Here is a 19,763-nt window from a genome sequence, read left to right as displayed (position 1 = left end):
AGAATAACACACCTTCCGTCTTCTACCACCTTGCAACAGTAAGGAAAGCTCAACCCTCCAACCTCTGAAATTGCAGAGAAATTCTTTTAAAAAATCCCAACTGCCCTCCAAATGACAGAAACAAGATCTTCTTTTGTGGAAGGAGAAAAGCTTTTGAGAAGTAGAGATCAGTGAGAATCGCTCAGCCGGTAGAGCTTGAGACTCTTAATCTCAGGGTCATGAGTTGTACAAAATATTACTGCATTGCAGAAAGTTGAACTAGATGGCCTTTGCTGTCCCTTCCAAGCCTGCAGTTCTATGATTCTGTGATTCAGCAAACACTATCTTAAGCTAGGTTTCAAAACAAGGGAATGCTACACAGCCCAAAATCTATAAGGTGTCCTTCAGGGGAAATGTATTTTGAATGTGAAATAGAGTACTATAGCATTCATTCTCTTTCAGGAATCTACTATATGGAGCAAATTCTCACCACTCTATGCCCCACCCCATCCCATTGTTGTTGTTTTTCCTGGTGTCACCATTGGTCATATTTTTGTTACTTTGGAGAATGTGAGGGTGATTCTCATATTTTTGGGAAGTTACAGCAGACTCTTAGTCATGACTGCTGAGAAGTAAGCCCAGTGATTTTTATGGGACTTACTTCCATGTAAGTACTATAGGATTGCACCAGACCTAATCACAAACTGAAAGTGTAGGCCTATGTAATGGAACACTGGATTTTTAAAAAAGTGTTTGAATCTAAGCTTTATTTCCCTTTTCTCTGCAGAAAAACTGTGAAATATACACCTAAGTAAGATTTTGACAATTTTTTTTTGGACTGGGATGGCAGGAATAATGAAACACAAATAATGAATCATTAGTATCTACAAACTGTTTTAATTAGTCTCCGAGGGAAATAAGGAGAACACTCAATACACATTCTATACAACTCACTTAATGTGAGACTTGGAAGATTTTCAGGGTCAATGCTAGGTGAGCATGATTTATTAAAGTTCTCATCTGCTGAGGATTCAAATTCTGAATTAACTATTGCAACTATTTTTAAATGGTACACTTATTGTATATCTCTGAAGAGAAATCAGAGAAATAAGAAGGGAAATAGGTGAACATTTTTGAGATAATGCTTTCCAATCAATATAATGAAGTGTAATTATCGAGGCAGTTTTTCATGTGTTTGTGGTCTTGATGGAAGAATTTACCTTAACTGTTCCTCAAGGGACAGTCTTATGCCTTTGAGCTAATTTAGCTGAGCACAATGGATTGTGAAATAATGAGGGGAAATGTACTTTTCTTTTAGAAGTGATGTAATGCTTACAACAAACAGCTACTGAAATATTTGAAGTGTCAATTCCAACCAAATTATTTTATTCAAACCCTTCTTAATTACAGCCATAGATTAATCTCTTCACAAACTTTTCCAGCTTCTGCCTTCAACTTGATATTTGAGTACATCAGCAATAAATCTAAATGCATCATGAGTGAAATTTCAGGATGATATAATCCTGAAGGGAGGGGGAGGTCTAGAGATGGATAACAGATGGCAAACATAAAGGAATATAAGAAAGTGAGAAAAAATGTTGGATAGATGCCACAAAACGGGTATCATTGAGTAAGCCCTTTGGATTCATCACTATGCCACACACAGGAAGCTGAGGTCAATTAGAAACAAAGAGTTAAGTTGGGAATCAAAGGCAAGGACAACACAGAAACATGCCAGAAGCAGGAAGATCTTATTGTTTGAGGAAAGCTCCAGCCCAAACAGGAAATTGTCCAATGCTCCTCCAGCCCAGAAAGACAGCTTCACTTTAAATTATTTGTGGGTGGATTACAGAGGAGGAAATGGTTTTTCTTTACATCAGAGTATGCACTGTTAATATACAGCAGTATTAGTAATGGTATAATAAATACTACTACTACTACTACTACTACTACTACTACTATTAATAATAATAATAATTTATATGCCACCCATCTGACTGTGTTTCCCCAGCCACTCTTGGTGGCTTCCAGCAAATTAAAACACAGTAAGACATCTAACATAATAACTTCACTATACAGGGCTGCCTTCAGATGTCTTCTAAAAGTCAGATAGTTGTTCATTTCCTTGACATCTCACAGGAGGGTGTTCCACAGGGCAGGCGCTACTACTGATAAGGCCCTCTGCCTGGTTCCCTGTAACTTCACTACTCACAGTGAGGGAACCTCCAGAAGGCCCTCAAAGGTAGACTTCAGTGTCCGGGCTGAACGATGGGGGTGGAGACGCTCCTTCAGATAAGCAGGGACAAAGCCATTTAGGGCTTTAAAGGTCAGCACCAACACGATGAATTGTACTCAGAAATGTACTGGGAGCCTATGTAGATCCTTTAGGACTGGTGTTATATGATCCTGGCAGCTGCTCCCAGTCATCCGTCTATTCCAACACTGGAATCCTGGTATTGATTTGCATATATTATATTACCAGATGAAATCCAGCAGTGAAATGAGGAGAAGAGCTGCCGCGGCCGCATTTAAGTGGCTAACCCCCCCCCCCCCGAGCTTCACACCGATTGGAAGACTGACCGGAGAGCGTGGCGCATCAGCAGTGACGTTGAGCAGGGGCCGGAATGCCCCCTGCAAAGCGTGGGAACAGTTCCTGATCACAATCCCTCCCCTCCGGGAGGAGGAGAGGCTATGTTATGTTATGTTATGTTGTTATAATAAATTTGCACAAAGCAGGAGTAGTGAACATGGTGCCCTCCAGTGAACAAGTAGTCTTAAACCTTTTTCGTCTCAGGACCCGCTTTTAACCCAAACATGCATCAGAGGACCCATTTTTAAAATGTTCAGAATTTGTGTTTAAAACCAAGATGTGTGCCTTACTTATTACAGATATTAAACTATCCAGTGTTAAACCCTCATAGAGTGTAATTAAAAAAACACACAGTTTTGTTTGATATACTTTGAACCTCTGGTGAGGAGTGAGGAGACACTGGGCAGAGTTCCCTGAACAATAATACCTTGCTGCTGTGAAATCTCAAATGCTACCACAGTCAGTTAATTGTAGACCTCTTCACAAGGGTGAATTTTCTCTATTAATGAACCCCAAATATAAGTCATGTTACCCAGCACCCATCTTCAGTGAGGATGTCTCTCTCAGGCTCCTTCAGGTTTTTATTTTATTTTATTAAAAAGATAAATATAGGAAAAGTTTAACCAGCACTTATTTTCCATCAGCTACATTATTAACAAATAATTACAATTTGAGAATTTTCATGAAGGAGCAAATGCTGAAGTGAGCAGTGACAATTGGACAATTGTCTTCCCAGGAGATTTCCAGGCAATCAGTTTCCAGAGTCCTCCTTTGATATCCTTGTTTCTCATGCTATATATTATTGGATTCATCAATGGTGGCACAACACAATAGGCTACAGCAGCAATCAGATCCATTGGCGATGGAATCCTATTGACTGGCCGCATGTAGGCAAAGACACCAAAGAAGTAGAACATGGATAGTACAATTATATGGGGCAGGCAGGTAGAGAAGGCCTTCTGCCTTCCTTGTACAGAGGGGATTCTCATCACTGCTTTAAATATCTGCACATAAGATGCAAGGATGAAAAGGAAGCATCCAAAATATAAACAGCCAGTCAGACCAACAGCTCCAACTTCAAGAATATACAAGTCAGAGCAGGATAGTCTGAGCATCTGTGGTATTTCACAGAAGAACTGGTTGATGACGATGGAGCAGAAGGGACTTGCAAATGTGGCCCCAGTGTGCAATGTTGCTGTTAGAAGGCCAAATGTCCATGCAAAGCATGCCAGTTGAATGCATCTGCCTCTGCTCATTACGGTTTCATAATGCAGTGGATGACAAATGGCAATGTAGCGGTCATAGGCCATGACTGTCAAGAGGAAAAATTCACATGCACCACAGAGAACAAATGAAAATAACTGGACAACACAATGAGCATATCGGATCACTCTAGTCTTCATTAAGGAATTTGTCATGGCTTTGGGGATAGTGGCTGAAATGTATCCAAGGTCAACAATGGATAGATTTAGGACAAAGAAATACATTGGGGTATGGAGGTGGACATTGAGAACTACGGTGGTTATTATGAGAATATTTCCCATTAAGGCAACAAAATATATTATGAGAAACATTATGAAGTTTAGTTTGGGCAGTTCTTGAATCTCAGAGAAACCCACAAGTAGAAAGTATGTTACTGTGCTTGTGTTGGACATTTTCTCCTCAGGAAACTCAGCTGCTTCTGGAAAGGAAGATAGCCATGAAGTAATGCAGAAAGTGTTAGACTATTTGGACAAGTCTCCATGAAGGATTTTTCCTGTCTTTAATTTTTTAGTATAAATAACTCACAATTATTCATCAGGTTTTTTTTATGGGGAAAGTGAGGGAATTTGAAGAGATGTGAATTAAAGATGGGTACTTTTGTTAATATGTTAAATGAAACATTGAAAAGAATCATGTGATGAATTTAAAAAGACTAGCAGACTAGGGGGCAATCCTGTGGCAAGATCTACGGGGATGAGCAGTTTAGGATGTTGAAGAGCTCCAACACAGCTCCAGGTCAGTTGGCTGATTCTTTGCTCCTAACTTGGCTCAGTAAAATATAGGCTGGTTTAAGTCTTAAGAAGTGGGTATTCTTCCAAAGGGCAAAATCCTATGGCTTGTTCCTCCAGGATGCATGGAGTTTGGATCCAGCATATGTCCAGCTGAGCTGGTAGGTTCCTGGCTCAGTCAGGCTAGCAATTTCTGTAAAATGAAAGGGATTTATGAGAAATTCTACATCCATGAAAAAAGGAACGCTACTCAGTTGATTTACACTTAAAGTCATTATGCATTTTACAAATTCTATGTGAATTATCACAAGCTAATGTGTTGCTTTAGATAAGGTGCCTCTTTCACAGAAGGACACATGTGCAATAGCCCTCTCCCTACTTGTCTTTCCCCATCAACTGACATTCAGAGACAGTCTTATCTTCCATGAATTTGTCTACTCCCCTTTTTAAAGCCATGCAAGGGGGTGGTCATCTGTACTATGTGAAGAAGTATTTCCCATTGCCTTTTCTGAATCTTCCAACATCCAAAACTGGATAGCCCCAGGTTCAAGTATTATGAAAGATGGAGAAACCTATTTACTTTCTCCACACCATGAATAATTTGATACAGTTCTGTTATGTACCCCCCAACTCAGCTTTATTTCCTAAGTTGAAACTCCTTTTCCCCTCATCCAAAAATTATAACCAAACCCCAAAGGTTAGTTGTTCCTGAATCTTGAACATTTCGGTTGCCCTCTGTTTCAGCATATGAAAACAGGGAGCTGTTTGGTTGAAATAGCAAAGGAATAGCAAATGAAGACATATTTCTGAAATGGTGTGCTATTGAAGGACAAATAATAATGTAGAATGGGATAAAGAGTGGATGGGGGATTAACAAATAGCATAATAATTGATTAGAAAGGTAGATAGCTGAGAAAATTGAGAAGTCCAATTGCAGAGTGAGAGAGAAATTGAGAAAACTTACTCTTTTTTCTTTATGATTTTCTTCCCTGAGTACACCTTCAGTTTCTCTCTGCAGCGTCTTCATGCATAATTTACAGCTTTTGAAGGAAATGTACATCTATAGGTTTGATATCCTTTCTTTCTCTACCTCTGACCAGAACAAGGGCAAGGGCAAGGGAAGAAGCAATGTTAATTTCTCTTATGCTGTATTTGGTTGTATAAATTGGATCACAAATGTGTTCCCTGGAGACTGACAAAGCTCAGAAGTGAGATGCTTCTTAGTAATGACAAAGTGTGTTCTCCCTCATGGAGAGCGCGGGTTGCGGGCGGGGCTGACGAGACACCTCACTGTTGCTAGGCAAATGGTTTGGTCATCCTTTAAGCAGGGGCGGGCTGTTACTGGGGAAATCTAGATGTTGCCATTTGTTGATTGACAGCCCTATTTGTTAAATACGATGCTCGCAGCGACAAACTTCAACTTTTCGCTGCTTGCTTCGGATCACCCGCCCTCCCTTCCCTAATTTTAGGCTGTTTGCTTGACCTTGCTATGCCTGTCATGGGGTCATCTGCTTTGGGGCAGGGGCCCGGTAGGAATTTTGTCCATTTGGCTGATTAGTGTGTGCCACTTGGTTTTTGCCTACTGTGTAGCAAATCGTCACAACTTGTAAGGTTTGCGGTTAGGCATTGGTCTTGGAATTGGTTGGTGGAGGGGTATGGATTCGGCTGTGCCTGCCCCTCCAAAATGCTGCTGATTCAAGGGTTTTCCATTAAAGGAACCCAGGGGCTCCCCATGCTTTTGTCCGAAACCCCCTGGCAAGGGGCTAGGGCCACGCAAGCCCCTGGGAGCATTCTGGGGAGAGGTGAGGCATGGTTCCCAGTCCCGTCTCTCTCCCCAGGTGACTTGCCCTTGCTGACTTCGCGGGGGGTGTGAATGTTTGAGCTGTCCCCGTGTGGGGTCAGTTAGTGCTACCAATGCCTAAGCAACCACTCACATTGCTGTAATTTGAATAAAGTTGTGGCCAAAATTATGACAAAAACCTTAAACAAAAATTAAGTGTCAATTGTGTTTTTCTTGGGGGGTGTCTTGGGGACCTCGACGCGCAACAACAAGCAAACCACACACACAGCTTTATTGTGGCCCATAGACCCAAAATACACAGTACAACAATAGAATATACTCACAGTTATAAGGTGTAAGTTTGACCTTGCTAGCCAACAGGGGAGCTTTCTTGGTCACTTTTTCTGTATGTTTTCATAAACAATTCATAAACCATCAAAAAGTATACAACCAATGTAAGCATTTCCACATAAATCACAATAAACAAAAAATAATATCAATAACAGCAATACCCCATCCCAAGAGTCTTTTCAGCAGCCTTAGGTGGAGTCAGTCAGGGTTCCAGCCAGATGGGAAAAGATCTGCAAAGCAGGAAGCAGGTCTTCCAGGACTTGTGTAACAATTTGTTTTTTTAATGAACTTTATGTTGTAAAGACTCATTGCAACTTCCTTTTTGTTTCAACTTTAAATAATTAACATGATTAAAGTTAGTCATTAACATGATTAATGTTAGTCATTAAGGTGCCATTGGAATCTCTGTAATTTTTATACTAAAATTATTCAGTGTACAGCATTTGCCCAGTCCTTCTTATTCCTGGCTGAGAATCACATCAAGGCTTGCTTTTCCAGCTGTCATTCTATAACCAACAATGGGGACAGAGCACCTCTGCTTCAAGAATTCATTCTGTGTAGGGCGGCAATGGACGATTTCCTCAAAAAGCAAATTCCACCCTCATGAGGATTTTCCTTAGGGCTACAGAAGTGGATAATTTTTCTCTCTATGCCCCCTCTGATCCCCTCAATTCTCAGCTCTTGCCAACTGATGCAATTTGCTTTTTTTAAAAAAAGAAAGAAAGAAAGTCTGCATGTTAAATGCGAAGATCATGTAACTTTTGTCCATGCAGCGGAGAATGCACACCCCTTTTCACTGGGCAACTACAAAGGGTTTGTGTATGTGTTAATAGTTAAACTGAAGGGCTTTTCATTTTCCTGACAGATCTGAACTGCAACATCTCAGCTTTATTGAAATTATTAAATACTGTCAAAGAGGAATACAAATGTAGGGCAAATGTTTTCCTTTTTAAAATACATATGCACACTTTCAGAAATTAGAAGATAGCTTTACTGGAATAAGATATACATTCACAATATACAGTAGTGGAGAAAATGTTAGGGTGATGTGAAGTGGAATAAGATGACCATTTACTATGTGTTGGATTTTGGAAGGAAGGAAGGAAGTGGGGGAAAGGGAATCAGTGAAATACAAATATTTTATTCATAATGGATAAAATATGAAATACCCTTTGCCTTGATGGAAAGCTTTCTTCTATCAGATAAATATTTGGAGAAATATTCATTTTGAAGAGCAGCCTTTGGATCCAAAACAATATTTTTGCAAAAGGAGGGATCAGCAAATCGTCCATATAGCCAACATTAGTGTGACTGATGTCCCGACAAGATAAAATGTCTGCCTTCAATTAGCAATTGAGAATGACTAAATAAAGAAAGAAATAGCAGGCTCATGGGTCCGAATCTGGAGTGGGACTCTAGTGAAGCAGAATAGAGGTGCTTTAACTATTTGTTAAATCTCCACATCTATTTGCATTAGAAGAAAAACTTCCATTAATATGAATGGGAACATTTATCCCCATAGTCTAGATTGGGAACACAGCAAGGGACAAAAGATTGCAATCTCTCTATTGTCATTGCCAAGATTCAAAAGCAGACTGGGTGTTCATTACTATCTTTTTAAATAATTCTCTTCTTTTTTTTTTTTAAGATGATCATCTAGTTTTGGCCTTAGGTTCTGTTGAAATCCATGTGACTTGTTAGATATCCAACTTGTTTTTTAACTAAAACATCAGTGGACTGGAATTATACCAGCTCAATTCATGTTTCTAAATCGACAGCAGATTTCTTTTCTTATGGCAAAACCTCTGAAGTGCTGCTGTTATCTCTTTGTTCCTCATGCTATAAATGATCGGGTTCATGAAAGGAGGGACCATTGAATACAACACTGCAAGCAAGAAATCCAAGCCTGACGAGGCCCTAAAGGTTGACCCCAAACAGGCATAGATTCCAGTGAAATAGAACAAGGAGAGCACAGCAAAATGGGGCAGGCAGGTAGAAAATGCTTTTTGCCTTCCCTTTGCAGAAGGAATGGCAAACACAGCTCTGAAAATGTGCACATAGGAAATGATTGTGAAACAAAAACAGCTTATACATATCAGAACAGTAAAAACAAGAGCCCCAGTTTCAATGAGATACGAGGAGTTGGAACAGGAAAGCTTTAGAAGCTGTGGGATTTCACAGAAGAACTGGTTGATGTTATTGGAGCAGAAAGGGATGATAAATGTGCAGACAGTATTCAGTGTTGCATCCAAAAACCCAAAGATCCATGCGCTGGTGGCCATTTTGATACAGACTCCCCTGTTCATTTCTCTCACATAGTTCAGTGGATTGCAGATGGCAACATAACGATCATAGGCCATGACTGTCAAGAGGACAAATTCTGATGCCCCAGCCCAAAAGAAGAAGAAGACCTGAGCCATACATCCATAATATGAAATTCTCTTAGTGTTCATCAGGGAATTAGCCATGGCTTTGGGAACAGTGACTGAGATGAAACCCATATCAATAATGTTTAAATTAACCAGGAAAAAGTACATTGGGGTTTGCAGGTGTTTGTTGAGGGCTACAGCAGTTATCACGAGAAGATTTCCAATCACAGCTGCCAAGTAGATGAGGAAAAAACCCAAAAAGTATATAATGTGCAGCTCCAGAACATCAGAGAATCCTTTGAGCTGGAACTCATTCACAAAGCTATGGTTGCTCATTTCTTTCTTGGCAAACTGTAGCCAGCCTATAGTTAGTGAAGAAGAAAAATGCTCATTGATACTCTTAATTAATGATTTGAGTCTGCAAGAGGCATGTACAACTTGGACCCCATGCTTGTCCATCAGTCATAAATAATAGCCCACCAGAGAGTAAGCAAGCCTCCTGCTTTTAACTGCTTGTTCTGGACTGAAAAACTGAATGGCTGTGTGTTATGAAACACCTATGTTGGCAGTACAGCCACAATACAAGACTCAGCTAATTTTAGGGTGCCACAACTTGTGCAGGTTTGGTGTATAAAATATGCACACATATATTATTCTGGTATACACATTTTAAGTTTTAATGAGATGTGAGAAAACAGTCCCAATACTGATTTTTGAGGGGGTGGGGTGTCATGGAGTTTCCTGCATATGATTTTATCCTAACAAAAAAATCATGGCCTCACAACAGTAATGATGGGTTGGCAACAGTGGTGAAGGTTTCCTCCATTCATGGATGAACTTGGACCTCTCCCTCTTAAAGTCGCCTCCTTCTCACAACACAAAGACAAAATTCTGCAGTATCCAATAACCTCCCAGTCTCCGTTTCTGGGAGCTTAGAATTGTTCCCTTTGTTCTGTACATACAATTCAGAGAAACCACACCATGGACTTTCTTCCCAGAGTATCTTTTGTGGTGCTCATTCAGTAAAATGACAGCAATAGTCTAGATTGCAATTATTCAGAATTTTCATGGCGACATATGGGATAAGCTTTGGTTTCTTCCACTGTGTGGAAAAACTGGAATGTAAAGCTAGTTCCCTAGATAATTAGAGGAAATTCTTTTTTGACAAGTTCAGCTCATCATACATTCTGTGTTAGTTCAGTCACAGGTATAAGGTGAATTTTAGCAATCTAACTAGTACATTAGAATCTCAAGCTAAGGACTTCTCAAACCCCAGCCATCCACTCTTAGATTATTTTCTATTTAACCATGCCAAATATCAAGGATGTGTAACCTGTGTCATTCAATCAGCCCCAGCCAGAATGGTCAGGGACAATGGAAGTTGCAATCCAGCAACATCTGTAGGGCCATCTATGATCCTATCTAGGGTTCCCATCAATTTTCTCTGAGCTAATGACTTTAGATTAAATTAAAGGAATAAATTATACCCATCTAGAATTTATTATCATCTTCTGAATGCAAAGAACTACTTTCCTTATCCAAGGGAAATCCATCTTACCTTGGATCTGCTGCTTATACACATTTGTTTGGCATATTCCATTCCATTCTCATTCCCATCAGATTATACAACTGCTTGCACTGTGGATCTGGAAAGTATAGCTGGTCTTGCATATGTGAAAGAAGATTATCCAACATATATTAGGAAAACAGACTATCACGGTGATGCATCCAACAAGAGAAAGGAACAAGATATTATTATTACTATAATTACTGGTTTATTGTATATATTTCTTCCAAGATTTGTACAATTTTCTCATACTTTCAGTGATCTTTCAGTATTTCTCTATTAAGGTCTTTATATTTATGTAACTTTCACAAATTTAACTTGAGAAAGGATCTGCCAATTTATCTTCTATAATGAAATAAATGTGATACTGAAATCATCTACATTGTGCTCCAGGTCTCTGCTTCTGATTTCAAACTACAGTGGAAGTGTGGTTTTTTGGGGGGAAGGAAAATTATATATGCTCCTTCTGAAACAGTACTTAGAGATTCCCCCCCCCCAGGAGCCCAGTCCAGATTATTTCCAAAGTCCCAAGAGAATGATCATTATGTCTAAATTATTTGAGAGCCAAAGTGAGAAAAACACATTATGGAATGTAACTGTTTGCAGAGGACAAAGACGAATCTTCAGGATGGAGCTTTCAAATGATCCATCATGAGTGACAGACTCAGCATATTGCTGTCAGATGTGCAGATCAGTCTACAAAATTATCCTGAACTGCTTAACTTTGAAATGCATTTCAAATGAGTTCAAATATTAAAAAGGGGAGATCCCAGACCATGGTCTGAAGTATTGGGATTAAAAGGCATTGTTGAAGATAATGAGGTCTGGGTCCATCTCATACCTAGATGGAAAACAGCATGGAAATCCTATGTATCACATAATCTTTAGTGTGATCATTGAAGAGTGCCATCTTGAAAGAAAGGTGGTGTATAAATGTCAAGGCTTCAGGGGAATCCTATGCTTCCCCTGGCGGCAGCCAAAAAAAGCAGATAAAGACGAAAAGTCCTTACCACATAATTTATTCAGTATTCACAGAGAGACAAAGAATGTAGTCTCTATTCAATGATGACATTGCTCCAAGTAAAGTTCCACCCCCCTACGTGTCCCCTATTCAATGTCACTCCATCAGTTAATCTCAGCTTTCTGCCTCTTAGCTCTCTCTTCTAATACCCTCGATGCCCATCTGGCCTTGGGAGAGGTGGGGTCAGGAATGCTTTCCAAGGACACTGAGTGTGTCAGCTGTCTCTCCCCTGGTGCTTCTCCTTCTTCCTGCTGTTCCTCTTCCAGTATTTCCCAGCTTCTGCCCTCTGCAGCCTCTGAACTATGCCCTTCTGCAAACCACTGTTCTAAATCTATACTGTTCTCTTGTTCTCAGGAAGGTTCAGGAGAAGGGGGGAGGGCACCATTCCTCTTCAGTCTAGTTCCTGACAATAAATGTAATAGTGAAATTAAGAATATTATGGGAACAGCTTCAGATATTCTTATTCTTCCCTCATTTCTCCCCCGACTGTTCCCTTGTTCCAGATATCCTGTTCCATATATCATTCCAGACATTTCATGTCCTTTAGTTTCTCTACCTTTGGTGAATTCCACCTTTGCAATGTTCAGTTGCTTATGCTCCCTCCCTATGTTCTATTTGGTGCCTTTTTCAATTGGAAAACCTATGATGTACCTGTGACATTGGGGGTGAGATGAGAAGAAGCTATGCAGCTCCTTTCCTCCAGTTGTGCTATCATTGTTATGCCACATCAGCCTGCACCCCACCTCAACTCAACTGGTTCCACTTGCTAGCATGAAAGTAAAAGCTTTGGAGCAAATGAGGGGGAGAAATCCATCCCTCTGGTGTCCTCCAGGGATATACATTGAGGTCACCCTTGGGGGAAAAATTAATTGCTTTGGGAGGTAGAGAAATGTTCATTTTCACCCACCTTTAAAATGTATGTGTTTACAGTACCTATACTGAGAAATATAATTATAGTTCTGCTGATCTTAAATTTCTATAGCTTTCAACAATTTATTGTATTTTCAGTAACCCTCAGATCTATTGTTGTAAATGGATTCATTCTCTGTGTTAAGCAATACCCACATTAATATTATTTGCTGAGAACTATATTCAATGAATATATAAGAAAGTACAGTTTCCTACAGAGTGCAAGGTCAGATTACTACATGGTTAGAGCTGACTTCATACAATCTAGGACTTTGATGCTGCACTACACATCCTCCAATAGGATCTGTGTGATATGAGCCTTGGATTTTTATGTATATAGGTGACTAATGTCAGTGGAAGATTAAAAGATCATTTTTTTAAAATTAATTTTATTTATTTCATAAAATTTATATTGTGCTTGATTGTAGAAAACTTCTAAGTGTGTTACAGAAAGAATAAAACAGCAATATTACTAGTAAAAACAATTAAAACTTTTTTTAAATTAAAAAACCCAGAAATAAACTGAAAACACGTCGCCATTTCAATCCTCTGTGTAGGCTTATCTAGCCAAAAATATTTTCAGCAGGCATCCAAAAGAGTACAGTGAAGGCACCTGCCTAATGTCAATAGGCAGGGAGTTCCACAGCATAGGTGCCACCACACTAATATATATATATTTCTTACAAATGCAGAACATATATTATGTGGCACCTGTAACAGTGATGAACTTTTGACAAAATGCATCCGTTGTTACTCATACTCAGGACTGAACTCAAAGGATTCAAATAACTTCAGTGCAATAGTTTAAATGGGTGAGGATGACTAGATAGATTCATACATGCATATACATATCTATGTTATGTCCCGTTTCATTCTGGCATTTGCCTATAAAAGTCCATTGTTTCTAATTAAACCTCACAGGGCTGGATACCGGATTCACAGTGGGAAAAGCTTCCTTATTTCCTGTAAGAAACAATGTACTGAAACATTTTGCAAAGTGCAACTTTGATGTCCCTGTTCCTCATGGTATAAATAATTGGATTCATCAGTGGAGGTACTACAGAATATAATACAGAAATCACCAGATCCAGATCTGAAGGTGCACCTGAGACAGGCTTCAAGTAGGCAATGGCACCAGTACTTATAAATAAGGAGACAACAATGAGATGTGGTAGGCAAGTTGAGAAGGCCTTATTCCGTCCTTGAGTAGTAGGGATTCTGAGCACTGACTTGAAAATCTGCACATAGGAAACAACTATGAAACCAAAACAGGTAAAGACTATAAATGCACTGAAAGCAATAACTCCAACTTCAATGAGGTATAAATTATCACAGGAAATTTTCAGCAGTTGTGGGATTTCACAGAAGAACTGGTTGATGATGTTGGAGCAGAAGGTGATGGCAAAAGTGCTACCGGTGTGTAAGGCCGAGTAAAGAAGGCCAGCTATCCATGCACTGGCTGCCATCTGGATGCAGGCTTTCCTGCCCATCACTGTCTCATAGTGCAGTGGGTCACAGATGGCAACATACCTATCATACGCCATGCCTGTGAGCAAGAACAAATCTGAGATCAAGAAGAAGAACAAGGAATACACTTGTGCAACACACCCCGAAAATGAAATCTCTCTGGTGTTCCAAAGTGAATTGATCATGGCATTGGGGATGGTGACAGAAATGGAACCAAGGTCAACAACAGATAAATTCACCAAGAAAAAGTACATGGGGGTATGAAGCTGTTGATCCAGGGAAACCGCTGAGATGATAAGAAAATTTGCTGTCAAGGCTGCCAAGTAAATCACTAAAAAAAGAGTGAAGTACAAAACGTTTTGCTCCCAGTTGTCAGAAAAATCCAAGAGAAGAAAAGTAGGAAGGACCGTTGAATTAGGCATTTTCTCCTACAGATGTGGCATGGCTGCTGATACAAAAGAGAGAGAGAGAGAGAGCTTATTTAATGCATGTATTCAGCAATTTATTAACATTTTTCATGATCTGTCACAATCAGTAACGATAGAAATGAAGCCATATATATATATATATATATATATATATATATATATATATGCATTATAGCTAATGAAAGAGCAGGTGTATCATCCCCGTTATGATAGACAGCTTTATGGAAGAAAAGAGACTTCAAACAATTAGAGTTGCAACCCTATATGCTTTTGAATAGAAATACATAAAATTTTGCTGTGGTTGCTAGGTTGTAGTTTACAACCTTCAAAGACTCAGCTGCTTGAGTCAAAGAAAAGGAAAGCATTTCAAAAGCCTGAAAATTCTTTTCTGGTTCAGGGTAAAATCTGAACTGGGGAAGAACTGGAGAAGAACTCATGGACCCTCTCATTGCTCCTAAACACAGTTTCCTGCTACCCAAAAAGAAACATGGGAATAAACGAAGTTGCTTAGCTCTGAGTCAGAACTTTGGTCTATCTAACTGAAAACTGTCTACACGGACTGGCAGCAGTTCTACAGATGTTCCAACAAGGATCTCTCCAGTCCCTACATGGATATGCCAAGTACATGGAACTATGTGAAAAAAAGGATATAAATGTAAAAAGAAGAGCAAAAGACAGAAAATATGCTTTCAGGGACTTTGTTTTAGTCAATCAAAAGGCTCTCAGTTCATTAAAGTTTATGTTCTACCATGCCACAAAGTCTATGCAACAATTCTGTTAAACTTTAAAGTGCCACAGAAATCTATAGGTCATTTCATGTTATACATTTGAAAGCATATCCAAGCTCATTTGAAGCACATGACTTTCCCCCAAAGAACCTTTAAACATGTGCTTTAAGTGTGAGTTAAGTTTGCTTTCAGTGTATAGCTTGGATCTGTCCTATGTTGGTTTTCCTGCAACAAATTAGACACAACTAACATGTCTGGAAGTATGGCTTAACACCAAGTTTTTGGAAATGGTCACATTGAATAAATTTATAACATATAAAAAGCCCCCCTCCCCACCTCTATTGTACCTATACATACCAGTAAAGGATACGGTCCTTTTCCTTCAATGGGGATGCCCAATATGCTGCCAACTTTGTTTATTCCCACATATTCCAATGACATTTGCTGGAAAGGAGGCCTGCTGTCCAGTTATGAGTAATCCTGATCTAATAAACTCTATTCATTGGTTAACAATTCTTTCAGCAATTTTTATTTTCAAAACTATATAGATCCTAATTCTGATCGTAAAACAGGAGGTGGTTTGATTATTGAATTATATGTGTCATTAAAGAATCAGTATTTGGGAAATAGTGACTATTTCAGCTAATATATCTAAATTAAGTGTTGAATTGTACAGCTGATTCTTCAGAGTCACTGCATTTGGTGGGGGGGCAGGTGCACATAGTGTGCTGAAAAAGGGCACCTCCCCCCCGAGTCTAACAAATGAGATGAGATGAAGAGATTTGTGAAAATTAAAGACAACATATGTTTGTGTTCCTGTGAGGAGATAAGACACTGTGTATGTTTTTGTGTGTAAGAGAAACTAGAGGAAGTGTGCATTCAGCAAAAGAGAAGTGTGCGTACACAGGGCATTAACACAGATATTTAAATAGTGCAAGTGTGTGCACTCAGAAGTAGATCCCACTGTGTTCAGTCAGTTATATTCACGTACAAAAATGCAAGGTGCATGCGCTTAGGTAAAGGTGCAATCCTATGTACACATATCCAGCAGTCAGTCACATTGAATTTAAAAGGGATTGCTTTTCAATAATCACAGATCTTTTGCTTTCTGTATGGAGTCCATACCACATGAACAGATCCATGCAGAAACCAGGTTACTGCACTTTACCATAAAAATACAGCAGCTACAGAATATTTACTGCCAGTATTAAGCAGTCCAGAGACATCCCAGCTATGAAATGGTAGGTTGTGATTTTTTGATGCTGACACAGATTTCAGTCTATGTATTGACTTGACAGTTATACACTGCTTAACACGTATATAAAATATTTCAAGGGTTCAGACTGCTTCACAAATGCTTACAACAATTGAAATATCTAGGCTGCAGTTGCTTTCTCAATGTTAAAGTGAGTTTAGCAGATGTAAGGAGAGGATGTTGTGATGGATTATGCCAGGCCACCTGCCACGTTTTCTACATTGCAAATTATTCTTTGGCATTTCCTACTGCATGACTATGGGGAAACACTAGGAGGGAGAGTTTATTTTTTCCTTCTTTTTTACCTTTGCATGCTGCATTGTCATTAGTCTCGCTTGATTTCTTCATTTGTATTTCATGAAAATAAAGTCAAAATCTCTAAAATTAGCTTCTTGATTTTCCATATCTTCTATAGGAATGAGCTGTGTGGGTAAATATGTACCTTGTAGTGACAAGGTTTTATGGCTCTACACTCTGCATGTGTTCCTGGAGAAACTACAAATCCCAGTAGCATTCAATAGTAGTGGTCCCAAGAGAAATTATCTATGGATCAAAATATGTCTTATGTAAAACACATGAGGAGTGTTCCTAGGAGCACTATGCTCTCCCCAACATATATTGCATCACATACAAGGTCGATATTCTGTGTGGAAAACAATAAATGCAATAGCCTGGCCAGCATGATTGTTTCACTTAAGAAAAAAAAAAGTGAGGGACAATGCACAAATTAGGACATTTCAAACAATCCAAAGCTCACATGATGCACATAGTGGATGCTTGTGACTGGTATCATTCTATTATCGCATTGTAGTGTAGCCCAGAGATTTCATGACCTTGACTTCAATGAGGTTGAAAATTCAATTAGGTCAACTTTACCTCCATTAATTCCTACCACCATTCATATTGATTAATAGTAAAGTCTTCTGTCCATGTCCATGTTAGTCTCCCCACTGTGATCACATATTGGAATAATATTTCATAATTCTTTTTTTATATATATATCCTTTAAGTTCATTAAGTTACACCCAGTTCTATATATTTAGGGTTTTCCCAGATCTTGTCCCACTTAAATGGGGTCAGCAGTGATATTTTTCTAGAAAAAGAGGTGCTGGAACTCACCATGAACACCTCCCTTGCAATAGCAATGGTGCCCACCTGATAGGTGCTGGAACTGAGTTCCGATGAGTTGAAGAAAAGCCCTGGGGTCAGGATGTATCAGAGTCCTGAAGGGAGATATATATTTGGTGCTGGCCACATACCAGGAAAAGGGCATCTGATTGGTTATATTTCGACACCTGTTGACAATTAAAAAAAATCCCAAAAAAACTATTGTCTTGGGAAGTGTAAATTAGGAAGCTTTGCCTTTAAATGCAAATTGCTCCAAATCTCTTCCCCATTTCTATGATCAGCTAACAATTGCTTCTGGGGCGTTTTATATGTAATTTGAATGTGATCTATTATTTTAAATCATATGTCTGAAATTACTGTAGGTTACTTGGTACAAAGCTGAAGACCTGTCTTACCCACAGCCTTATTCAGCTTGACTCTATGCTATAGATTTTCTAAGCAAAAGGGAATGGGAAGTGACCTTGCTGGCAGGTACTGGCAAGACTGAGAAGCACTTCTATCAATAAAGTGAGGCAATTGAGGGCTTCTCTAAAACCATGCTGAAAAACTTCTATCAATGTTCTTTGGTCTAACATTGTCATTTGGTGGGATGGAGTATATTCTACAAATTTTGGCGGATTATTCAGCAGTGGCCATTACTGCATAGAGCTAGGCTTTCACAGCAGTCCATGCTCTGTTAACCTTCTTATTGAACTGCTGCATTGCATTACACATGGTGTTGCCCTTGAATATGACTAAGAAGCCTTAGTTGGTGCAGAACCTGGCTGCCAGATGGAGTCATGTTACTCCAGTTATAAGTGGCTGGCACTGGAACTTACCTTTGTAACTACCCATATTAGCCTGCTTGTCACATACATTCTTAGGTTAATAATAATAATAATAATAATAATAATAATAATAATAAATTTTATTTATATCCTGCCCTCCCCAGCCGAAGCCGGGCTCAGGGCGGCTAACAACAATCAAATAATCAAACAATCTAAAAACATTTCATTATAAAAAATAATTAAAATCAAATTAATGGCAACCGTTAAGCAAAATTCTGTGCAGGTTGCCAGAGGAGGGAGTCAGGCTGGGCCCTGACCAAAGGCCTGGTGGAACAACTCTGTCTTGCAGGCCTTGCGGAAAGATGTCAGGTCCCGCAGGGCCCTAGTCTCTTGTGACAGAGCGTTCTACCAGATTGGAGCCGCAGCCGAAAATGCCCTGGCTCTAGTTGAGGCCAGCCTAACCTCTCTGAGGCCTGGGACCTTCAGGATGTTTTTATTTGCAGACCGTAGGTTCCTCTGTGGGGCATACCAGGAGAGGCGGTCCCGTAGGTACGAGGGTCCTAGGCCATATAGGGCTTTAAAGGTTAAAACCAGCACCTTAAACCTGATCCTGTACTCCACCGGGAGCCAGTGCAGCTGGTATAGTACCAGATGAATGTGATCTCGCAGCGAAGACCCCATAAGGAGTCTCGCCGCGGCATTCTGCACCTGCTGGAGTTTCTGGGCCAGTCTCAAGGGCAGCCCCACGTAGAGCGAGTTACAATAATCCAGTCTGGAGGTGACTGTCGCGTGGATCACAGTGGCTAGGTCAGGGCGAGAGAGATAAGGGGCCAACTTCTTAGCTTGGCAGAGATGAAAAAATGCCGCCTTTGTTATAGCTGTAATCTGCGCCTCCATAGAGAGGGAGGTATCGAAGATTACACCCAAACTCTTAACAGACGGTGCTGGAACTAATTGCACCCCCGCAAGAGATGGGAGTTGCCCCCCCCCCAATCCCATATCGTCCCGTCCCAGCCAGAGGACCTCTGTCTTCGAAGGATTTAACTTCAACCAGCTTCCACGTAACCATCCAGCCACAGCTTCCAGACATCTGGTCATTGTGTCTGGGGCCGAGTCAGGATGGCCATTCATCAACAGATAGAGTTGGGTGTCATCGGCATACTGATGGCAACCCAGCCCAAAACTCCGGACAAGCTGGGCGAGGGGGCGCATAAAGATGTTAAAAAGCATCGGGGAGAGTATCGCACCCTGAGGCACTCCACACACCAAGGAGTGGCGCGATGATAATTCCCCCCCAAGCGCCACCCTCTCTCCCCGACCAGAGAGAAACGAGTGCAGCCATTGAAGGACTATGCCTTGGATCCCCACGTTGGCAAGGCGGTGGTACAGAAGTTCGTGATCGACCATGTCGAAGGCTACTGACAGGTATAGAA

At 40.1% G+C, this 19,763-nt stretch overlaps 1 protein-coding gene across 1 annotated transcript; it reads right to left on the bottom strand.

Annotated features, from left to right (window-relative positions):
• Window positions 1-13,513: 13,513 nt before the first annotated feature.
• On the bottom strand, window positions 13,514-14,446 carry LOC114583067 (olfactory receptor 14A16-like). The gene has a single exon (XM_028704415.2). It carries the CDS (start codon window positions 14,444-14,446, stop codon window positions 13,514-13,516), a length of 933 nt encoding a protein of 310 aa, XP_028560248.1.
• Between the last annotated feature and the right edge of the window lie 5,317 nt (window positions 14,447-19,763).

This window comes from Podarcis muralis, chromosome 13, assembly GCF_964188315.1.
Source record: "Podarcis muralis chromosome 13, rPodMur119.hap1.1, whole genome shotgun sequence".
NCBI lineage: Eukaryota > Metazoa > Chordata > Lepidosauria > Squamata > Lacertidae > Podarcis > Podarcis muralis.
Note: the sequence above shows the minus strand (reverse complement) of the source record. Positions and strands in the feature narration are given on the sequence as shown.